Source organism: Mobula birostris, chromosome 21 (assembly GCF_030028105.1).
Source record: "Mobula birostris isolate sMobBir1 chromosome 21, sMobBir1.hap1, whole genome shotgun sequence".
In the NCBI taxonomy this organism is placed as follows: Eukaryota; Metazoa; Chordata; class Chondrichthyes; order Myliobatiformes; family Myliobatidae; genus Mobula; species Mobula birostris.
In genome coordinates this window covers 64,635,716-64,660,645 of record NC_092390.1, presented here as the reverse complement: position 1 = coordinate 64,660,645, position 24,930 = coordinate 64,635,716, and the positions used below count along the sequence as shown (strand labels likewise).

The 24,930-nt window shown below is 43.5% G+C and overlaps 1 protein-coding gene across 1 annotated transcript in view; it reads right to left on the bottom strand.

The window, feature by feature from the left end:
• The window catches only part of LOC140185875 (uncharacterized), a 302,861-nt gene that overhangs the window by 160,950 nt on the left and 116,981 nt on the right, over window positions 1-24,930 (bottom strand). Inside the window, exon 6 of the mRNA XM_072239670.1 lies at window positions 24,818-24,915. Coding sequence (XP_072095771.1) covers window positions 24,818-24,915 — 98 coding nt within the window. The remainder of the gene's footprint in view (window positions 1-24,817; window positions 24,916-24,930) is intronic.

Sequence of the window (24,930 nt, the reverse complement as noted above, 5' to 3'; positions counted from 1 at the left end):
AAGAATGCACCAGGTACTTCCCAGCAGATGATTAATTCTGTGATTCATGGGCTAAAAGATACTGATGCCTATATTAATAATTTAGTTACAGGAAATAATACTTGGAAAGCACATTACTGTGGTGGAGAAACTATTTGAAAGATTTTCAAAAGCTAACTAAACTATTAACTTGGCTAAAAGTGAATTTGGTCATGCCACAGTGACCTACCCTGGTTATGTTGTGGGTCAAGGAAAATTAGCTCCTTTTCAGGCAATTTTAGAAGTACCCACTCCAACTGGTTAGGAAACTTTCAGAAGATTCTTGGGTATGGTAGGATATTACCAAAATTTTGTAAGAATTTTGCAAACATTGTTCTCCCATTAACTAACCTCTTGAGGGAAAATTGAAAAGTTTGTTTGGACAGAGCCTTGTCAAGAAGCCTTTGATAAATTGAAAACTATACTATGTAGTCAAACTGTGCTCAAATCCCCTGACTTTGAAAAACCATTTTCATTAGCTGTGATGCTAGTGATGAAGCTGCAGAAGCAGTGTTACTTCAAAAGGACGAGGGTGATGAAGTTGATCGTCTGGTAGCTTACTTTTCTAAGAAATTTAATTTGCATCAAAAATTATTCAACAATAGAGAAGGAATTATTATCTCTTGTTTTGGCTTTACAACATTTTGAAGTGTATGTTGGTACTACTCAGAAACCACTCAGTTTACACCGATCATAATCTGTTAGTGTTTTTGAGTAAGATGTAAAACAAAAATAGAAGATTACTAAATTGGAGTTTGATGTTACAGGAGTATATTTTGATAACTCATATTAAAGGTAAAGCGAATGTGACTGATTATCTAGATGTTAAATGTACAATGTAATTTTTTATGGAGTGGTATTTTAACACTTGTAACACTCCTATTGTATATTAGTTTGCAAGATGCTGTATGATACTGTGTATATTGTGTAAGTTGTAAATTTTATGTTTGTATATTTTTGTAAATAGTTAATTGTTAAAATTTTGCTCCTAAAAGACCAAAATTATTTTTTGGAAGGAGGTATTACATACCTCATGCCTATCTTGTGACTGTCTTATCACCATGATGTAATTGAGTATCTTATGAGCATAGGGTAATAGTCATGTGATGGTGGGGTGATGTAATTTTCTCAGCAGTGTGAGGTCACGTGATGACATGTTCACCATGGGTATAAAAGGGAGACCCTTGGTGTGACGCAGTTAGTTTTAAGTTTAGTTCATTATTTAATTCGTCAGATACTCCGTTATGCTGTGTATTCGTCTTATGACACAGTTTTGTTTTAAAGTGGAGTTCTACTTTCTATTGTAAGTAGTATTGGAGAGTGAAGACCTTACCAAAGTACAGGAATTTGCAGAGTCGAGTAAAGCTGATATTGTTTGGTAGTTTTGGAGGATTGACCTTTATTGAATCTTCATTCAAGAAAGTGACCTACATCTGAGATATCCTCTAAGGCAGGAAGGATTGCACAGTGTCTATTCTCCAGAGGAAAAGGTCAGTTCCTTTAAACCATTTTATTTCCATTGTTGTGAATCCTGCGGACAAGGCAGATTTCGGTTGGGATCAGCAGTAACGTCACGCCTTCAAGGAATTCTTTACTTCAGGAAAGTCCGTCCTAATTAACTGTATAAATTTCTTGGACTTTTGAATTTACCATTCTAAGAACTGTTCCAGAGTTGCTGTATAGCAGTTAACTTCTGGTTAAGTTAGTCATTTAAATACATTTCGCTATTTTTGAGCAGAATTTAATAAATGTTTGTTTGTTTTTTATAAAACCTGACTCAATTCTATATTCATTGTTGCTGGCCATGTGATACTTTGTTGGCAAGCCTCCTCTTCCAGTGATCCAAGTTTCACCAACTTTCGGAACTTGGATTGCTAAATAGTGAGGCTTCAGAATGATGGATTTTCTGGCTTCATATTGCTTGACAATATAGAAGGACACCATTCAGTTAACCATTTATGATGCCTCTCAAAGCTATCCCATCAATACGATTCCCTACTTCTACTTCTAAAACCTGTTCCCTTGCAGAATCAGCTCCTCGTAATTCTCATAATTCACCTACACTCGAGGTAATCTGCAGCAGCTGTTTTATCTGCCAACCAACACTTTGTTGAGGTATGGGAGGAAACTAGAGAGCACAAGGGAAATTAATGCAGTGAAAGGGAAAAATGTGTACACACCAGAAAGCCAGCAATGGAGGTCAGGATTGTGCCTGGGTCACATGAGCTATGAGGCAGTAACCCTATCTGGAGGGAAAGAATGGTGCTGAACCGAAAGTGGGAAAGATGCTTGTCATAACCTGCACTTCATTATTCCAAATGTTGACTGAACTTGATGGAAGAGTAATATTTTTGTGTAAAGAAAATGGGCACTTAAGTCACAAACATTAAGAAGAGGAAAGAATCAAAGTAATGTAAATATGAAGATTTCAGCAGATTGGCCATATTTATGTGAAGAGAAAATTCAGATTTGATGTGGCTCAAATGATTAGTTTTTATATGCTAGCATTGACATTGTTTTCAAAAGGGTAAGTAAATGTTAGCCATCTTCAGCCTTTGAAAATCATCTCACCCTCTTTATTTTGGTAATTCTTCACTCATGGGCAAAGAAGAGTTTTGGAGGGGTGTGGGTGCGGAACTATACTGTAAAGACGGGTATAAATTATAAATGTAATATCTAGTGAGGTAATGCTGCCACTTTTGGGTTTTAAAAAAAAATTAACCCTTCTGAGACACTTAACATCAATCTGTATATTATTGCAGTTAGATTATGAATAAATGTTTTGTGTTTAAATACTAAAGATTATAACATTACAATATGTATTATTTTTTCTTATCTGAAAAAAGGTTAAGTATTTCTGACCTTCATTATTAGATCAGAAATAGTAAAGTTCTAAAGTGAAATAAGATTAAATTCCACTGAAATTGCATGGTCATGATGCTCTATCAGTATTTTATTTTATTTGTCACAGAAGCTTGCAATTCAGGACTGCCCTGCTGGCTTCTGCCATGTTCACAGCTTAAGTATTGTGTGGGAGTGGTTAGAGAAAGGTAGATGTTGAGTGGGCGGTTTTGGAGGAAGAGGTTAGTATTGTGTTGGAGTGGTTACAGAAAGATAAATATTGTGTGGGTCTGGTTGCAGTTGAGGTAAGTATTGTGTGGATGACATTGCAGGAAAAGTTAAATAGTGTGTGGGTGTGGTTGGAAACAGAAGTATTGTGTGGGTGGAGTTGAAGAGGTAAGTATTATGTGGGCAATTAAGTCAGTGTTGTGTGGGTAGGGCTGGAGGAAGAGGTAGGCGTTGTGGGTGTGATTGGAGAACAGGTATGTATTGTGTGGAAGATGCTGAAGGAAGAAGTAAATTGTGTAGGTGTAGTGGCAGAAGAGGTGAGTACTGTGGGTGTTGGAGGACAAGGTAAGTATTGTGTGAGTGATGGAGGAAGAGGTTAGTATTTTGTGGGTGGGGTTGGAAAAGAGTGAAGCATTGCGTGTGACGTATTAGGAAGAGGTAAGTATTGTGCGGGAGGTGTTGGAGGAAGCGCTAGGGATTGTGCAGGAGGCGTTGGAGGAAGTGGAGCCATTGCTGAGATTATAAATATTATTTGATAAGTATAGATTAGTTATGAAAAGTCCATACAAAGCCAGATCATCACCATTCACATATTGAGCAGGTAATAATGCTTGAGATAATATTTTCTATATTATCCTCTACTCTGTAATATTTCCATTAAAACTTAGAAGACTTTTCAATTTCCTTTACATTGTTATGAATTATTTTCCTACAATTACATTTTGATATCATGCCAATGTGTAAATTATTTACCAATGTCAATCAGCCTTTAGCAATAGTGCCCTTTTTTTAAATAATGGTCAAACAACTTAACAAAATTGAACCAGGTCCTCAATTATATAGATGAGTTAAAATAATAAAAATATTTCCCTTGTTTGTTTAAAGGGATATGTTCACCACCTTCCTAGTGCCTTCAAAACACAGCACTTCAGTTTCAAACTTAGCTGACACCATAGGAGTTTGACATTGGGGAATTGTAGCAAAAATATTAGCATACTTATGATATCAAAAGGAAAGTACCAAAGTAGTTAATTTGGATTCAATTGTTTTATAACAATTGTGCAAAAATATGAACAGCAGTTTCAGTTTAGTCTTGTGCTTTAAACTGCTACTCTACAATACTAGATTGACACAGCATTTTCGATGTGGTTCTATAGCAATTCCTATTAGTTTCAATATCGACAAGAATATATCAAAATATTTCAAAAATTTGGTCTATCAGAATACTTCAAGGAAAAAAAAGTTTCCCTATTTAATAATATAAATTGTGAAAGTTTCATTTTTGCTATAAACTGAGTGTCATTTGTCTTGGTTTACTTCAACTTTTGTTGGCCTTCGGTTTCTAAGACCCCAATTAACACTCATCTTGATTAACCCTTGCGAATATTATTCCATGATCCTTCATATAGTGAATTCGGGTGTCTTATCCTGCCTGTAAAATTTAAAAACAAGTAGGGGAGTAGTGGCTTTCATGCCAAAAATATCAGCCTCTGCTCTGCCTAGCCAAGTGACCTCAGTGCATCAGTAAACCAGTTATGGGGTCAGCCTTTCCAAGTCATTTACTTTGGCTGACTCAGCAATCATTACTGAGCAGTGCATGTTGCAGGAATAACTAGTTGGCAAGTGGTGGGTAAATGTTGATTCAGATGATCTAGCCTTACACCTAACTAACCACTAAACATTTGTAGGAAGATTAGAAAGATAACAATATATCTAAAGAGATAGCATACTTGTGTATTGCTCTGGATTTCTAGCATGTATACAAGAGGCATAGATATGGGAGACAACCAGAATCCTTTCCCTTTATGGCATAGCAAAAGGGTGTAGTTTAAAGGGGATTTCATGACATCATTGTTTTTGCATAGAACATACTACCAGAGATGGGATGGAATCAGAATCACTAAGATATTTGAACAGGCAAGGAATATAAGGATGCCGATGTAAAGTAAGAAAACAAGATGGGCAAATAGATGGGAATGGGTATGGTGGCTGAAGGGCTGTTTTCTGTACTGTATAACACTACTGGCTTTATGAATCTATTATGAGAAACAAAGTAAATTGGCCCATCAAATGATATAAGCAGACAGATAATGGACAACCAAGAAATGCTACACAAAGGTTAAAAAATCTGAAGAGACAAAACAATAGTATAGACATGTTATTAAAACATAGTGGTGGAGCTGTGAAAGATATTAGGACATTTTTAATCCATTGTTCATCGCTAATAGGTTTGGCAGTAGAATATAGAACATAGAACATAGAATAGTACAGTACAGGCCCTTCGGCCCACATTGTTGTGCCAACCCTCAAACCCTGCCTCCCATATAACCCCCCACCTTAAATTCCTCCATATACCTGTCTAATAGTCTCTTAAATTTCACTAGTGTATCTGCCTCCACCACTGACTCAGGCAGTGTATTCCATGCATCAACCACTCTGAGTTTAAAAAAAAAAAAAAAAAAAAAAAAAAAAACCTTCCTCTAATATCCCCCTTGAACTTCCCACCCCTTACCTTAAAGCCATGTCCTCTTGTATTGAGCAGTGGTGCCCTGGGGAAGAGGTGCTGGCTGTCCACTCTATCTATTCCTCTTATTATCTTGTACACCTCTATCATGTCTCCTCTCATCCTCCTCTCCAAAGAGTAAAGCCCAAGCTCCCTTAATCTCTGATCATAATGCATACTTTCTAAACCAGGCAGCATCCTGGTAAATCTCCTCTGTACCCTTTCCAATGCTTCCTCATCCTTCCTATAGTGAGGTGACCAGAATTGGATACAGTACTCCAAGTGTGGCCTAACCAGGGTTTTATAGAGCTGCATCATAACCTCACAACTCTTAAACTCTATCCCTTGACTTATTAAAGCTAACGCCCCATAAGCTTTAACTACCCTATCTACCTGTGAGGCAACTTTCAGGGATCTGTGGACATGTACCCCCAGATCCCTCTGCTCCTCCATACTACCAAGTACCCTGCCATTTACTTTGTACTCTGCCTTGGAGTTTGTCCTTCCAAAGTGTACCACCTCACACTTCTCTGGGTTGAACTCCATCTGCCACTTCTCAGCCCACTTCTGCATCCTATCAATGTCTCTCTGCAATCTTCGACAATCCTCTACACTATCCACAACACCACCAACCTTTGTGTCATCTTCAAACTTGCTAACCCACCCTTCTACCCCCACATCCGGGTCATTAATAAAAATCACAAAAAGTAGAGGTCCCAGAACAGATCCTTGTGGGGCACCACTAGTCACAATCCTCCAATCTGAATGTTCTCCCTCCACCATGACCCTCTGCCTTCTGCAGGCAAGCCAATTCTGAATCCACCTGGCCAAACTTCCCTGGATCCCATGCCTTCTGACTTTCTGAATAAGCCTACCGTGTGGAACCTTGTCAAATGCCTTACTAAAATCCATATAGATCACATCCACTGCACTACCCTCATCTATATGCCTGGTTATCTCCTCATAGAACTCTATCAGGCTTGTTAGACATGATCTGCCCTTCACAAAGCCATGCTGACTGTCCCTAATCAAACCATGATTCTCTAAATGCCCATAGATCCTATCTCCAAGAATTTTTTCCAACAGCTTTCCCACCACAGTCGTAAGGCTCACTGGTCTATAACTACCCAGACTATCCCTACTACCTTTTTTGAACAAGGGGACAACATTTGCCTCCCTCCAATCCTCTGGTATCATTCCCGTAGACAACAAGGACATAACAATCATAGCCAGAGGCTCAGCAATCTCTTCCCTCACCTCATGGAGCAGCCTGGGGAATATCCTATCAGGCCCTGGCAACTTATCCGTCCTAATGTATTTTAACAACTCCAACACCTCCTCTCCCTTAATATCAACATGCTCCAGAACATCAACCTCACTCATATTGTCCTCACCATCAAGTTCCCTCTCATTGGTGAATATCGAAGAGAAGTATTCATTGAGGACCTCACTCACTTCCACAGCCTCCAGGCACATCTTCCCACCCTTATCTCTAATCGGTCCTACCTTCACTCCTGTCATCCTTTTGTTCTGCACATAATTGAAGAATGCCTTGGGGTTTTCCTTTACCCTACTTGCCAAGGCCTTCTCATGCCCCCTTCTTGCTCTTCTCAGCCCCTTCTTAAGCTCCTTTCTTGCTTCCCTATATTCTTCAATAGACTCATCTGATCCTTGCTTCCTAATCCTCATGTATGCTGCCTCCTTCCACCTGACTAGATTTTCCACCTCACTTGTCATCCAATTAAGTGGACATCAGAAGTTATTTTGAAATTGTGCATATGATCAAACCATATGAATGCTTAAACATAACTTTACTATTTTTCCATTATATTGAAAGTGCATGTGTTTCTCTTTCCAAAAATGTTGCCTGATCTATAGGATATTTTTAATATTTTCAGTTTTCATTCTTCAAGTACTCTGTTCAGTTCTGGTTACTGCCATATAAGAACACTGTGCACAGTTCAAAGAAAAACCAGGACGGTGAACGTGAAATCTAAAACCTGAGTAACACAAAATGATTGAGAAGAATGAGGGGAGATTTGATAGAGGTATATAAAATTATGATGGGTATAGATAGAGTGAATGCAAGCAGGCTTTTCCCACTGAGGCAAGGGGAGGAAAAAAAAGAAGACATGGGTTAAGGGTGAGGGAGGAAAAGTTTAAAGGGAACATTGGGGGGGGGCTTTTTCACACTGTGGTGGGAGTATGGAATGAGCTGCCAGATGAGGTGGTAAATGCGGGTTCTTTTCTAAAACTTAAGAATAAATTGGACAGATACATGGATGGGAGGTGTATGGAGGGATATGGTCTGTGTGCAGGTCAGTGGGACTAGGCAGAAAATGGTTCGGCACAGCCAAGAAGGGCCAAAAGGCCTGTTTCTGTGCGGTAGTTTCTATGGTTTCAAAACCTGAGCTGCCATTTTGCAAATAAGGCAACTTGGAGACAAACTTCTTAAAGTGGAAGAACTGATGTAATAGTCATTCAGGAAGACTCAACTTGGGTGAGTTGAATGACATAATTCTGTCATAAATATTTTGTAACATAACCTTAAAATTTTGTAAGTGGTTCTTTAAAGAGATCTGCTTATCTGACTGAGCTTCAAGATGATGCTCAACACTTCAGCTTGAAATACAGAAGTCCACAGTTAAGTTGACCAATGCTTTCTACAGATAATCAGTGTAGAACTAGGATTGGATGCAAATAATCACATATCATATGGGAATCTGCTCATCTGATTGTGCTGGGAAATCTAAAGGGAACAATGAAGATTTCAAAACAAGACATACATTTTTAAGATGTAAATAAGAAACATCTGTACATCTGCTTTTTATTTTGTCATGAAAGCCCCAGTGTAGGGGGTAATCCACATATATTGTACAACATATTACATAAATTATTCTCTATGTGGCAGTTTTAATGGCATTGGGCAACTAGATTCTGATTAATTCAAATGCTCGCCAAAACAGACCTCAATGGAGGGCAGCTGATTTCCTTCCAGATTTTAACTGTTATTTACTCAATTTAAAACATAGTGAAACATTTCTTTGTTTTAATTTATAATCAGAACTAAACCTGAGAACCAAACACATGGGTCAGCAGTACAACATTTATTTGTTTTCTCTAAATGTTCTGCTTTTCAAAACTTTAAGATGTGGAAAAAACAGACTGTTTTTAAGTTGGAAAAAAGCTGCACAGAGCAATAGTTAAATTGATTAACATTATTATCAAAATAACTACAATGGCAAAAATAAATTGCTTTTACACCCTCACACTTTTATGGCCCTCATATAGTCAAGTGTTTTCAATTGAAAGAGTACAGTGAAAATTTATAAGGATGTTGCTGGGACTGGAGAAGCTGAGTTATGAGGAAAAATTGAATAGGTTAGAACCTTATTCCCTAGAATGTAGAAAACTGAGGGGAAATTTGAGAGGCACACAAAATTATGTGGGGTATAGATTGGGCAAATGCAATCAGACTTTTTCCACTTAAATTGGGTGAGACTACAACTATAGGTCATGGGTTAAGGGTGAAGTATTTAAGGGGAACATGAGGGAAAATATCTTCACTCAGTGTGGATCAAGCTACCAGTAAAAGTGATGGATGCAATTTTGATTTCAACGTTTAAGAAAAGTTTGGATAGGTACGTGGATGGGAGGGGTAAGGAGGGCTATGGTCCCGGTGCAGTTTGATAGGACTAGGCAGTTTAAATGGACAGACTAGATGTGCCGAAGAACCTGTTTCTGCGCTGTAGCTTATGACTCTGATTCTATTGTGCTGCAGGTACATTGTCTTCTCATACAGGATTACAGGATTTCCAACTATAATGATAAGAAAATCATTTTACACATTTTCTAGTACTGTCACAGTCCCAACCATTAATTCCTCTTATTCTCCTAATTCCCTTTTCTCCGCGTTCTCCTGGGCTCCTTGATTGTGGCACCTGATTCTCATCTAAACCTGCAGCATTAATAACCCCGGCTTTGCATCCACTTGTTGCCAGACTGTTGCTTCAGCCATTATGGCAATTCGCGTTCCCAGCCACTGGTGTATTCTAAGTTTTACTTCAGTTCCGAGGTTAACCTGTGTTTGTTTTTTTTGTCTCTCTGTCTCTCTCTGTATTACCTGCCGTTTGCCTTTCATTTAAAGCTTCGTGTCAAGATAAGTGTTGCCTGCTGCCTGCCTCCTGTGTGCCATTCGGTTCCAGCAACACCCTGGGTCAAGAAAAGTTTTGCCTGCCTCCTGCTCTTCCGTTCATCCGCACTGTTTGTCTGTGTTATCTCTGTCTCTCGACCGCTTAGAATTGTTTATTCTAAGTTCTGTTTCCACGCTGTCTGTGTTAACTCTGTCTCTCGGCTGCTGATCCCTTTAGCCACAAGGGCCATATCTAACTCCCTCTTAAATATAGCCAATGAACTGGCCTCAACTGTTTCCTGTGGCAGAGAATTCCACAGATTCACCACTCTGTGAAGAAGTTTTTCCTAATCTCGGTCCTAAAAGGCTTCCCCTTTATCCTCAAACTGTGACCCCTCGTTCTGGACTTCCCCAACATCGGGAACAATCTTCCTGCATCTAGCCTGTCCAATCCCTTTAGGATTTTGTTTCAATAAGATCCCCCCTCAATCTTCTAAATTCCAACGAGTATAAGCCTAGTCAATCCTGCCATCCCAGGAATCAATCTGGTGAACCTTCTTTGTACTCCCTCTATGGCAAGGATGTCTTTCTTCAGATTAGGGGACCAAAACTGCACACAATACTCCAGGTATGGTCTCACCAAGGCCTTGTACAACTGCAGTGGTACCTCCCTGCTCCTGTACTCGAATCCTCTTGCTATGAATGCCAGCATACTATTTGCATTTTTCACTGCCTGCTGTACCTGCATGCCCACTTTCAATGACTGGTGTATAATGACACCCAGGTCTCGTTGCACCTCCCCTTTTCCTAATCGGCCACCATTCAGATAATAATCTGTTTTCCTGTTTTTGCTGCCAAAGTGGATAACCTCACATTTATCCACATTAAATTGCATCTGCCATGAATTTGCCCACTCACCTAACCTATCCATGTCACCCTGCATCCTCTTAGCATCCTCCTCACAGCTAACACTGCCACCCAGCTTCATGTCATCCGCAAATTTGGAGATGCTACATTTAATTCCCTCATCTAAGTCATTAATATATATTGTAAACAACTGGGGTCCCAGCACTGAGCCTTGCGGCATCCCACTAGTCACTGCCTGCCATTCTGAAAAGGTCCCGTTTATTCCCACTCTTTGCTTCCTGTCTGCCAACCAATTCTCTATCCACATCAATACCTTACTCTCAATACCATGTGCTTTAAGTTTGCACACTAATCTCCTGTGTGGGACCTTGTCAAAAGCCTTTTGAAAATCCAAATATACCACATCCACTGGTTCTCCCCTATCCACTCTACTAGTCACATCCTCAAAAAATTCTGAGATTCGTCAGACATGATTTTCCTTTCACAAATCCATGCTGACTTTGTCCGATGATTTCACCGCTTTCCAAATGTGCTGTTATCATATCTTTGATAACTGACTCTAGCATTTTCCCCACCACCGATGTTAGGCTAACTGGTCTATAATTCCCCGGTTTCTCTCTCCCTCCTTTTTTAAAAAGCGGGGTGACATTAGCCACCCTCCAATCCTCAGGAACTAGTCCAGGATCTAAAGAGTTTTGAAAAATTATCACTAATGCATCCACTATTTCTTGGGCTACTTCCTTAAGCACTCTGGGATGCAGACCATCTGGCCCTGGGGATTTATCTGCCTTTAATCCCTTCAATTTACCTAACACCACTTCCCTACTAACATGTATTTCCCCCAGTTCCTCCATCTCACTGGACCTTCTGTCCCCTACAATTTCCAGAAGATTATTTATGTCCTCCTTAGTGAAGACAGAACCAAAGTAATTATTCAATTGATCTGCCATGTCCTTGCTCCCCATAATCAATTCACCTGTTTATGTCTGTAGGGGACCTACATTTGTTTTAACCAATCTTTTTCTTTTCACATATCTATAAAAGCTTTTACAGTCAGTTTTTATGTTTCCTGCCAGTTTTCTCTCATAATCTTTTTCTCCCCTTCCTAATTAAGCCCTTTGTCCTCCTCTGCTGCACTCTGAATTTCTCCCAGTCCTCAGGTCAACCACTTTTTCTGGCTAATTTGTATGCTTCTTCTTTGGAATTGATACTATCCCTAATTTCCCTTGTCAGCCACGGGTGCACTACCTTCCTTGATTTATTCTTTTGCCAAACTGGGATGAACAATTGTTGTAGTTCATCCATGCGATCTTTAAATGCTTGCCACTGCATATCTACCGTCAACCCTTTAAGTGTCATTTGCCAGTCTATCTTAGCTAATTCACGTCTCACACCTTAAAAGTTACCCTTCTTTAAGTTCAGAACCTTTGTTTCTGAATTAACTATGTCATTCCATCTTAATAAAGAATTCCACCATATCATGGTCACTCTTACCCAAGGGGCCTCTCATGACGGGATTGCTAATTAACCCTTCCTCATTGCTTAATACCCAGTCTAGAATAGCCTGCTCTCCAGTTGGTTCCTCGACATGTTGGTTCAAAAAACCATCCCGCATACATTCCAAGAAATCCTCTTCCTCAGCACCCTTACCAATTTGGTTTACCCAATCTATATGTAGATTGAAGTCACCCATTATAACTGTTCTTTTATTGCACACATTTCTAATTTCCTGTTTAATACCATCCACAACCTCACTACTACTGTTAGGTGGCCTGTACACAATTCCCATCAGTGTTTTCTGCCCCTTAGTGTTATGCAGCTCTACCCATATCGATTCCACATCCTCCTGGCTAATGTCCTTCCTTTCTATTGCGTTAATCTCCTCTCTAACCAGCAATACTACCCCACCTCCTGTTCTTTCAAGTCTATCCCTCCTGAATATTGAATATCCCTGAATGTTGAGCTCCCATCCCTGGTCACCCTGGAGCCATGTCTCTCTGATCCCAACTATATCATATTCATTAATAACAATCTGCACTTTTAATTCATCCACCTTGTTATGAATGCTCCTTGCATTGACACACAAAGCCTTCAGGTTCGCTTTTACAACACTCTTAGCCCTTATACAATTATGTTGAAAAGTGGCCCTTTTTAATTTTTGCCCTGGATTTGCTGGCCTGCCACTTTTACTTTTCGCCTTACTACTTTTTGCTTCTACCCTCATTTTACACCCCTCTGTCTCTCTGCACTTGTTCTCATCCCCCTGTTGTGAACTAACCTCCTCTCTCCTAGTCTCTTTAATTTGATTCCCACCCCGCAACCATTCTAGCTTAAAGTCACTTCAGGAGCCCTCGCAAATCTCCCCGCCAGGATATTGGTCCCCCAGGATTCAAATGTAACCCATCCTTTTTGAACAGGTCATACCTGCGCCAAAAGAGGTTCCAATGATCCAAAAACTTCAATCCCTCCCCCCTGCTCCAATCCCTCAGCCACACACTTATCCTCCATCTAAATAATAATGCAGTTACAAAAAATGGCTCAGTCATCTAGTAAACTCTGGAATTATTGGCATGATACTGTGACTCTCTACTGAAGAAAAGCTCAAGAATCTTGAAGGAGCTGAGCATGAAGACACACTTAATCAATTGATGGTGGTATTTAACTATACTGAAGCACCAGGAGGAAAGTTGAACACAAACGTAACAAAAGACTACAAAGGTTGCTTTAGCAAGAAGCCTGACCAGTGCTGTAAGAAACCAATCACTCGTGCAGCCAAGAAAGTTAGCAGTCCTGAGCACTTGTCTGTAATTGAGCAAGAAAAGCATTCACTGACTTACACAAAAGAGAAATCAGCAACTGATTTAGTCAGAAAAATCTCCAGAGCCAGTATCAGTCACAAGATCAAGAAATCAACCATCTCCTGTGCTTTTTAAAAAAAAACGTAAAACAGAAGCAAGTCCAGAATGCAAAAGACGACAAAAAACTCAAGCTACCCAGATACAGGCGTATTCATCTCACGTTCCACGTCTCCCTGACAAACCTGTGTTTGTCAGCCTGCTGCGCCCTCCTGCCAAACCCACTCCACCTGCCCGGGTTGTCAACAATCCAGGCAAGCCTGGTAAGATGCCTGGAGACTCCTGTTCAGGCGGGGATACTGTCACAGTCCCGACTGTTAATTCCTCTTATTCTCCTAATTCCCTTTGCCCCGTGTTCTCCTGGGCTCATTGATTGCGGCACCTGATTCTCATCTAAACCTGCAGCATAAAAACCCCGGCTTAGCATCCACTCATTGCCAGACAATTGCTTCAGCCAGTATGGTAAGTCACGTTCCCAGCCACTTAGAATGGTGTATTCTAAGTTTTACTTCAGTACCGAGGTTTACCTGTGTACTCTGAGTCAAGATAAGTATTGCTTGCCATTTGTCTTTCCATTTGCTGCTCCGTGTCAAGATAAGTGTTGCCTGCCACCTGTCTCCTGTTTGCCATTCAGCTCCAGCAACGCCCTGTGTCAAGAAAAGTTTTGCCTGCCTCCTGCTCTTCCGTTCATCCGTGCTGGTTGCCTGTGTTAACTGTCTCTCGACTGCTTAGAATTGTGTATCCTAAGTTTTGTTTCCGTGCTGTTGTTTGCCTGTGTTAAATCTGTCTCTCCGTGTTAACAGGAGCATGGCATGCCACCCGCCATTCTCCCCCAGCCACGCTCATCCCATTGTCTGCAACCCTGCTCTGCCTCGTCCCTCCATCCGTCTACACTCTCCGCTTACTCAATGGTTAAGCGCCGCGTTTTCACTATAGCGACCCAGGTTCGATCCCTGGTCCAGCCTCACTCACTCCTTGGCTATCCTCTGCCTAATCCTCGCTCCCTGGCCTTCCCTGCAACCATTAATAAACACTCTTCTGATTATGCTGCCTCTGTGTCAGTGTCCTGCATTTGGGCTCACCCGTTCTCTCGTTGCACCAGCATATGAGCAGCATGTAGGATGAAGTGAAATTTATTCCCTCAGAGTTAGTATCATAATATCTGATCAAATAGAAAAAGAATGATTAATACTTTACCTCAAAAGTTCTGCTTAATGATGGATGTAAACTTTTTAACTTTCAAACAAGAAGCCCCTCAGTGAGTTTGCCAATCTAGTTCCTATTTACCATAATTACCAACAGCTAGGTTCTATCTAAATCACCCAAACCTCTGCAACTGAAAGCTCATTTTCTCACTTTCTGAGCTCTGCTAATTTTGATTTCTGATTTGCTGTCGCTGCAGTGTTTTTCTTGATTTACCAACATTTGGGTGCTATGTTCCTTTATTTACAAGGAAGTGAAGAGCAAATGGCTAAATGTTTCATGTGGAATCTGCTATATATTCATGTATATTTGTCTCTTACTTGTTGCTGTCATGCTTCCCTATGTGTTATGTACTGAACGTAATGTGAGAGGGCATTCTGGATAGATGACTTACAAGTACAATACCCATTTGTTCCTCACCTCTCATGTGTCAATCACAGCCACTGAAGAGCATCCAATCACTTTCATATCAATAACATTAAGTAAGGCAGAAAGTCACTATGTCCAGATTAAGTAGGAAGCACTCGCAATTGTCTTTGAAATTAAGAAATTCCATTAATTCCTATTCGGTTGACGATTTACCCCTTGACTTAAATTTTTGGTCCACATGCAGGCATTCCTTCCAACTACTGCTAGTCCTTTACTCTCTGTATACCCAGGACTGTGTTGCCACCCAAAGCTCCAATCTGCTAATTAAATTTGCTGATGACACTCCACTGACTGGCCTGATCTCAAATATAATGAGGCAGCCTACAGAGAAGAAGTCATCACCCTGACACAGTGGTGTCAAGAAAGCAACCTCTCCCTCAATGTCGCAAAAACAGAGGAGCTGGTTGTGAACTACAGGAGGAATGGAGACATCGATGGATCTGGGGGTGAACAGCTTTAAGTTTCTCGGCATAAAGATCACTAAGGATCGCATGTGGTCTGTACATACAGGTTGTGTGGTGAAAAAGGCACAACAGTGCCTCTTTTACCTCAGACGGCTGAAGAAGTTTGGTAATGGCCCCCAAATTCTACGAACTTTCTATAGGAGCACAATTGAGAGCATCCTGAATGGCTGCATCATTGCCTGGTATGGGAACTGTACTTCCTTTAATCACAGGACTCTGCAGAGAGTGGTGCAGACAGCCCAGCTCATCTTTAGATGTGAACTTCCCACTATTCAGGACATTTACACAGACAGGTGTGTAAAAAGGGCCTGAAAGATCATTGGGGACCCAAGTCATCCCAACCACAATCTGTTCCAGCTGCTACCATCCAGGAAATGGTACCACAGCATAAAAGCCAGGACCAACAGGCTCTGAGACAGCTTCTTCCACGAGGCCATTGGACTGCTTAATTCATGCTGGTCAACTGTATTTCTATGTTATATTGACTATCCTGTTGCACATAATATTTATTATTAATTACTATAAATTGCACATTTAGATGGAGACATAACATAATGATTTTTACTCCTCATGTATATGAAGGATGAAAGTAATAAAGTCAATTCATTTCAGTCCAATTCCCATGCAATGTTGGTCTTTCTTGCTATCTGCACATCAGTACGATATAGAGCAGAGGAGGCCCGAGCACCATTGGAATGCTGATGGACTATCCAACTTCCCTTTACTGTTACAGCTCCAGAGCCATACCCAAAAGAGGTCTTTTACTTCAAGAAGTACCTACAGTTCCCATAACTGTAACGCAAGTCCAGAAGCACACAGGTACTGACATTCTGTCTAAAGTGGTGGACATAGTAACTCATGAATGGAAAGGACAGCCGGTCATAGAAATGAAACCTTACCATGCTTGATGAAAGGAGCCCTTAGACCAAGAAGGATGTTTACTGTGGGGCTATCGTGTTGTCATTCCTCCAGCATTAAGAAAGCAAATGCTTGACGTGCTACATGCAGGACACTGTGCTGTAGTGTCCATGAAAAAAATTGCACGCGGCTACTTCTGGTGGTCAGGACAGGACGTAACCATTGAAGAGAAGGCCAGTGCATACCCATATTGTCAGCAAGTGAAAAATGTTCCTCAGTCTGCTCCTTTGCATCTGTGGGGATGGCCTGAAGAGACATGGCACAGGATTCACATGGATTATGCATGACATGTAGAAGGCCACGTGTGGATTATGCATGACATGTAGAAGGCCACGTGTTCTTTGTCGTAGTAGATGCACACATCGAATGGCTCATGGTTGCCATCCTGAAGAACATTACATCTGAAAAATGCATTGAGGAGCTACGTTCCATCTTCAGCCATTTTGGGTTGCCTCAACAAATTGTGAGTGACAATGGCCCACAAATTCTATCTGAAGAGTTCAAGGCATTTATGGAAGCAAATGCTAATCAGCACATCAAGTCAACACCATATCATCCAACCGCTAATGCCTTGCTGAATGATTCATACAAAGAATGAAAGAAGCCCTCAAGCCTTCAGTGGGAAGTGGATCCCTCAACCAGCGTCTTAGCACCTTCTCGCTAACGCATCACACGCCATGACCAAAATGACTCTAGCCACTTCATTGATGAAAAGACAGCCTCACACCCAGCTTGACCTGCTTAGACCCCCCAAACACAAAATTGTGCTAAATGAACAGAACCCCCAAGCAGAGAGATACACCAAAGCAAAGTATAGAAGTTTAACAGCAGGAGAGAGAGTACTTTCCCAGAACTTCATCTCTGGAGCAAAGTGGCTACCTGCAATACCGGTGGCACAAACTGGTCCTGTGTTGTACACAGTAGAAACTAGTAATCACAACATCTGAAGGAGACATGTTGATCAGCTGTTGTCCACTTTTGAGGCTACTGAAAACCAACACAAATTGACCAATCTGGGTCTAGAGAGATGAAACAATGACCAACCTTGGAAAGGATCAGCAGAAACTCAAGAAATCGATCCAGAACAGATTGAAAGAAGCTGGTGGTGTAACTGCGTCCCCGATGGAGATGGACACGAAGCGTGAGTCAGAACTGCTGAGACTGGGGCAAGAACTGGAGGAGTCAGAGAAGAAGCTGACGTCTCGATTGCAGGAGGCTGAAGAGGCAGTCCAGGCTAAGTGCTTCAGTTTGGAGGAAATCAAACAGCAGCTACCTATCGAGGAAATGGGGAAGAGTACGGATTCGAAAGATGATGTGCTGGATGTGTGGTACATGCTGCCTTTTGCTAACTTCCCCTTGATTAAGGAAGAGACTTTTGGCCCTTCTCCCACTGAGTCAGGTGTAGTGGGGAGGGCTAGCTGTGAGCAGTCTGGGTTACTGCAGGATCCTGAAGGAAAAGAAGCGGGGGCATGAGTGAGAAATTGAGAGAGGAGTTGGCAAGCAGACCTGAAGTATCCCCAGTAGTGTCCGAGCCTGAAGGGTTTAGGTGAGGGGGTACAGAGGTCTCGGAGGATTAGGAAACTCACAGATAGGTTGGGCTATGTAGCGCCCGTGGAACAGGGCGTAAGGTCTACTGTTTGGGGAGCCATGTGACTGTTTGTACCTGGATTGGGTTTTTGTGTCTGCAGGAATGGTTGGCGAGTTATTTAGAAGTCATGAGGACATGACTAAATTTGGTGGGGGAAGAGTGTAAGGGTTTCTTCTTTTATGTTACTGCTTAGGCTAATAAAAATGGCTTCTTTGTTATGTTAGAATAAAATGGCTTCTTTGTTATGTTAACTGCTGAGAATGTGCTTCTCTCTCTCGCAGCTTGTTTGGGTTATAAAGAGCTAATTAATTGGGATAGATGTTATTCTTGTGTGTCTGTAAGCTATTGTTTTTCGCGGGCTTTGGAGCAGAAGGCGCGATGGGGACAGGGAGAAGAGACGCGATGCTGTAAACTGGGTGGCGGAACGGACCCCAAGCAGGAGTCTGAGGCCTAGGGTCTTTGGCGAGGAGAGGAGAATTGAGCTCCAACTGTGTGCACGAAGTGGTTGAACTTTGATAAGCTTGGTGCCTTTTACTTTCCTTTTGTATTTTATTTTATATTATATTTTACATTTTATCTTGGAGTTGGAGGAGAAGGTGGCGGCGCGACGCAGCTTGCAGCGGCCACTCCGGTGAATGGTATCTGTTATTTGTCAAGTAAGGTGCCATGCACAATCCTGATTTGATGGAGACAGACATGAGAGCACGGAGGAACATCTGTGAAACTTCTGAAATGCCTGCTTCGCTGCTGCTGCTACTGTGTGATCCAGAATTTCTGGAGGGGAAGGCCCCAAGTCCTCGGCTTTGCTTGTTGCTCGGCAGCCGGGGCAGGGTTGAAGCGCTCGGCAGAGATGCTTGGTGTCAGAGGTCTGGTCAGAGGCTCGAAGTTTTTGGGCAGACTCAGAGTCAGCTGCGGTCGGGTGCTTCCAATGCATCGGCAAGTTTGCGGCGCTTGGAGTTCATGGCAGGGAGAGTTTCTCCCTTCTACCGTCTGCGTGAGATGATGGGGCTATCGGGACTTGAGACTTTTTTTTTACCCGTGCCCATGGTCTGCTCTTTATCAAATTACGGTATTGCTTTGCACTGTTGCAACTATATGTTATAATTATGTGGTTTTGTCAGTTTTAGTCTTGGTTTGTTCAGTGTTTCTGTGATATCACTCTGGAGGAACATTGTATCATTTTTTAATGTATGCATTTCTAAATGACAATAAACGAGGACTGAGTGTCCTCATAATCTAATCTAATCTCTATTAATTACATAGTTCCGGTAAGATCTATAAAGTGTAATCATTTAATTGCATATGGTGTATTGTCTGTTATTTGGCGGGGTGGGGTACATCACACAGCATCCACACAAACTTGATCACCCAGTTTGGCAGGGCCGAAGGCTGCTCCCTCTAGACGGAAGCGAGCTGAGTGACCCTGAGGCTTACCAGGGGGCTACATGTATAGCACACTGGTCTCCTACACTCTGCTCATCTCCCCGCACCCCCCCCCCGTCTCTGTAACCCCTACACTCCCCATCCTCCTGTTCAAACCCCTCGCTCGCCCCCACCTCTGTAATCCCACACTCCCTGTCCTCCTGTTCAAACCCTCCCTCACCCTTCCCTATCTCTGTAACTCTACACTCTCCATCCTCCTGTTCAAACCCCTCCCTATCTCTGTAACCCCTACACTTCCCATCCTCCTGTTCAAACCCCTCCCTCGCCCCCGTCTCTGTAATCCCACACTCCCCCCTCCTGTTCAAACCCCTCCCTCATCCCCTCCCTATCTCTGTGTAGGGAGCTCTGAGGAGAGGGAGTACCTTTGGTGCTCATAGCTGTGCCTCACTAAGGTGGGGATGGTAGGCGTCACTGGACCTCACTCATCTCCTAAATCTCTCACTTGTTGGCTCCTCGTGCTACACCCTGGAACCGCTTCAGCTAGCGGGCGAAAACAAGTGAGGGGGTGGTGTCATTACTACACCACTAGGTGATCATCCCAACGGCGGAGCAGGCGGAAGAGCAGACATCTCCCAACGGCTGCAAAGGCGGATGAGGGTGCCCAAAAATGGGTAGGGAGGCTTGCGAGCACGCCACAAGAACTGCCGTAGACCCACAACACTCAGGGCTTGTCTACCTAGCGTGTGAAGTCTGGATTCGGCGGACTGTGTGGAAGAAGCCATCACTGGTTCAACGGGCAGAAAGGCGATTCTCAGCAATGTGTCGTGAAGTGCTAAGAGGGCACAGTGAGACACACAGAACACTGCTGGCCATCCACTGCATCCTGACCTATCTCCAGCCGTCTCCACTATGTCTTGCCACTGGGTCCAGATAGGCCGGGACGAGAGAGTGAGGCTGACGACCTGCGCAACTCTCCCTCACTTTAATCCAAGTCAAGCACAAGTCATGACTTCAAACCCAACGCGCAACCTAAAGTCCTGTGGCGATGGGGGAGCGGCGAAGCAGCAGGTACGGATACACTGGAAGCTGTAGTCACAAACCTGCACACAGGCGGCCCAGGGCATAGGGTCACTCTCTACTGGACCGAAGCAGCAGTTGAGTTCGGCAGCCCCCTGGGTGTCTAAGCAGCCCTCTTTAGGATCGCTCTGCTCACCTCCATGGAGGAAGGGGCTGGAAAAGGTGCCTCAAACATAGTCTGCTTCACTTCACCCTGGCCAGCTTGCCGCAGCTGGTGGGGATCCCTCACAGCGGTCGACCTACAACAGTGAAGAAGAAAGTGATGGTGCTCAACCTTGGCACATGGAACGTGAGAACTCTGCTAGATAACATCAAGGCAGACAGACCAGAGAGAAGAACTGCACTGGTTGCAAAAGAGCTAGCTCGCTACAATGTGGACATAGCAGCTCTCAGCGAAATGCGCCTAGCAGACAAGGGCCAGCTGACAGAACGTAGTGGTGGATACACGTTCTTCTGGAGCGGTCGCAGCAGCGCTGAACGACGAGAAGCAGGCGTGGGATTTGCCATCAATTCTAATCTCGCCCGTAAACTCACCAAGCACCCAGAGAGCATCAACAACCGCCTGATGACACTTCAGCTCCCACTTGCAAACAAGCAGAGTGCTACGCTGATTAGTGCCTACGCTCCCACCATGACCAACCCAGATGACATTAAAGACAAGTTCTATGAAGAACTTGACGCCCTCATCTCAGCAATCCCACAGTCAGAGAAGCTCATCGTTCTCGGGGGCTTCAATGCCAGAGTAGGAACAGACTACCAAACCTGGGAAGGGATCATTGGAAGACACGGCACTGGCAAGTGTAACAGCAACGGCCTTCTGCTCCTCAAGGCGTGTGCCACACACCACCTTGTCATCACCAACACCCTGTTCTGCCTACCCACCCGTACGAAGACGTCATGGATGCACCCACGCTCGAAGCACTGGCATCTGATTGACTACATCATCACCAGGAAGAGGGACAGGATGGATGTCAGAGTGACGAGAGCCATGTGTGGTGCCGACTGCTGGACCAACCACCGCCTCATTGTGTCCAAGTTCAGGCTTCGCATTCTGCCCATGAGAAGACCCCAAGGGCAAAAGACTGCAAAGAGGCTGAATGTCTCCAAGCTGAAAAGCAGCAGGGTTGCAGAAGAATTCGTCGATGACCTTGAAGGCAGACTGCCAGACACACCACAGGAAGACGGGACCAGCGTTGAGGAACAGTGGACGGCCTTCAGAGTCGCTGTCTACACTACCGCCCTCGAACATCTCGGACCAGCAACCCGAAGAAACCAAGACTGGTTCGATGAGAATGATGAAGAAATACAGGCACTACTAACGGAGAAACATCAACATTACAGAGCGCATCAGAATGACCCCACGTCGCTAGCCAAGAAAGATGCCTTTACTAACGCAAGAAGAAAGGTGCAGAAAAAACTTCACGAGATGCAGGATAGCTGGTTCAGCAAGAAGGCCGATGAAATCCAGGGCTATGCAGACAGCCACGACATAAAGCGCTTCTACGATGCGCTTAAGGCTGTATACGGACCCCAGTCCTCCGGCTCCTCACCCCTCCTCAACGCAGATGAGACGCAGCTGCTGACAGAGAAGAGGCAGATTCTGGATCGGTGGGCTGAGCACTTTAACAACGTCCTTAACCACCCTGCCGACATCAACGACGAGGCCATTGCCCGCCTGCCCCAGGTAGAGATCAACAAGAACCTCGACACCCTCCCCACAGTAGATAAAGTCAGGAAGGCAGTGAAGCAACTCTCCTGTGGCAAAGCGCCAGGACCCGATGCAATCCCTGCTGAGGTATACAAAGCAGGAGTCCCTGCCATGATGCAAAAGCTGACTGTACTCTTCCAGTCCATGTGGAAAAAGGGACAGGTCCCGCAACAGCCGAAAGATGCCAGCATAGTCCACATCTACAAGAGGAAAGGCAACCGCCAGTCTTGCGACAACCACCGAGGCATCTCCCTCTTGTCCATTGCGGGGAAGATTCTGGCCCGCGTCCTGCTCAACCGCTTTCCCCAACATCTTGAGCAAGGTCTGCTCCCAGAAAGCCAGTACAGCTTCCGTGCTGAACGTGGGACCGCAGACATGATTTTTGCTGCATGCCAACTCCAGGAAAAATGCCAGGAGCAACACAGCGACCTCTTCGTGACCTTTGTCGATTTAACCAAGGCTTTCGATACAGTCAGCAGAGAAGGCTTGTGGAAGATCATGGAGAAGTTTGGCTGCCCCAGCAAGTTCATCACAATCGTCTGGCAGTTCCATGACGGTATGATGGTGAAAGTTCTGGATGACGGCGACGAGTCGGAGGCCTTCCCAGTGACAAATGGCTTCAAACAAGGCTGCGTTCTTGCCCCGACTCTGTTCAGTATGGTATTCTCTGCCATGCTGACAGATGCCTTCCGTAACTGCGAAGAAGGAATTCACGTCAGATACAGGACTGACGGCAGGTTGTTCAACCTTAGGCGCCTGCAGGCAGTTACAAAGATGCAAGAGGCTGTCATCAGAGACTTCTTGTTTGCTGATGACTGCGCACTCAACGCCAGCACAGAGCAGGAGATGCAGCGTGAAATGGACTGCTTCTCACAAGCCTGCGACAACTTCGGTCTCACTATCAGCACCAAAAAGACCGAAGTTATGTACCAGCCTGCCCCAGGAAAGCCATACCAGGAGCCGCGCATCACGGTGAAGGGCCAGAACCTCCAGGCAGTCGACAACTTCACCTACCTGGGCAGCATACTCTCTTGCGCAGTGAACATAGACGCTGAGGTCAACAACAGGATTGCCAAAGCCAGCGCCGCCTTTGGGAGACTCCATGAGAACATCTGGGAGAGGAGAGGACTCAGCCTTATCACCAAGCTGAAGGTCTACTGTGCAGTGGTCCTTACCACCCTCCTTTATGCCAGCGAGACCTGGACTGTCTACAGCAGACACACCAAACAGCTCAACCACTTTCACCTGAGCTGTCTCCGCAGACTCCTCCACATCAGGTGGCAGGACAAAGTCCCCGACACAGAAATCCTGGAACGAGCTGGGCTCTGCAGCGTCTACACCCTCCTGCTGAAAGCCTAAGCCAGGTGGGCTGGACATGTGGTCAGAATGCCAGACAGCCGATTGCCTAAGCAGCTGCTGTACGGAGAACTGTGTCAGGGCAAGCGCTCAGTCGGGGGGCAGAAGAAACGTTACAAAGACTGCCTCAAAGCATCCCTCAAAGGCCTGGGTGTCGACATCAACACGTGGGAGACGCATGCCCTTGACCGTCCAGCTTGGTGCAACAAGATCACCACAGGAGCCCGTGCAGCTGAAGTCAGGCGCATCATCGAGGCGCAACAAAAGCGTGCTGTGCGCAAGGCCCGAGCAGCATCCACTGCCACGACAGCACCCACCCACTTGTGTCCCACATGTGGGCGAGGCTTCAGGGCCCGGATTGGCCTCATCAGTCACCTCCGGACCCACAGCCACCAATCTCCCATTTGACTTTGAAGCCATGGTCATCTTCGACTACAAAGGACGAACAACAACAGCAACAACAACATGTATATTATTCATAGCCACCTGGCTTCCCAATACTACAAACATAACAGAATCCATACAAATGGTGGAATGGAGATGCTTATCTTATCAGTCTATCTCAATCTGAGATAGAAACAGATAGTACGCTAACCTACCACATCAAAAACATGTCTTAAAGAAAAACAAAGTGGGTTCACTGAGTCCTATAGCGTGAACAATTGTATTATTTATCTCCAGTTGGTAGTGTTAAACATGTTATGAAGTCACATCAAAGAGCTGCAGTCTACTTCTGAAATTCAGGACATTTAAGTCAACGCAATGAATTTCGAAGACAAATTACAATAAGCTCACATAAATACATTACTCACTTCATGTTAATGACTTGCAATGTTGTTCTTTATTCTGATGCATTTAGAATATATATTACTTACAAAATGCTCTAAAGATCATCACCATGGTTATTTTGTTTTCCAATATACGGGATAGATTGCACATTCAACAAACTGCTATCAGATATCTTTATAAATCTTATTGATAAATGTAAGGTGCAATGCAGAAATGCTTTCATACTCATGAGGTACAGAGTTGTATTACAGCTTGTGTCTTGTTGCAAGAGTAGAGTAATATACAGTATCAATGATGGCATTCTTCAAAATTAATTATTCATTTAGTTGAAAACTTTTTGATGTTCACTTTTATTACTCTGCAATAATTCAATTGTATCCAAAGATAGTAAACTATTATAGGAAGATAAAAGATTATTTTTAAAACTTAGAGTTTTAAGTTACATGTGTAATACTCACTTTGTTTGCTGTTTTAACCATCTTTTTGTTCCCAGGAGCTTTTGTTAAAATGGTTGACAATGAGCTCTTTCTCTGCATTTCCATGGGGTACTGGAAACCTTTATAAAACAAAC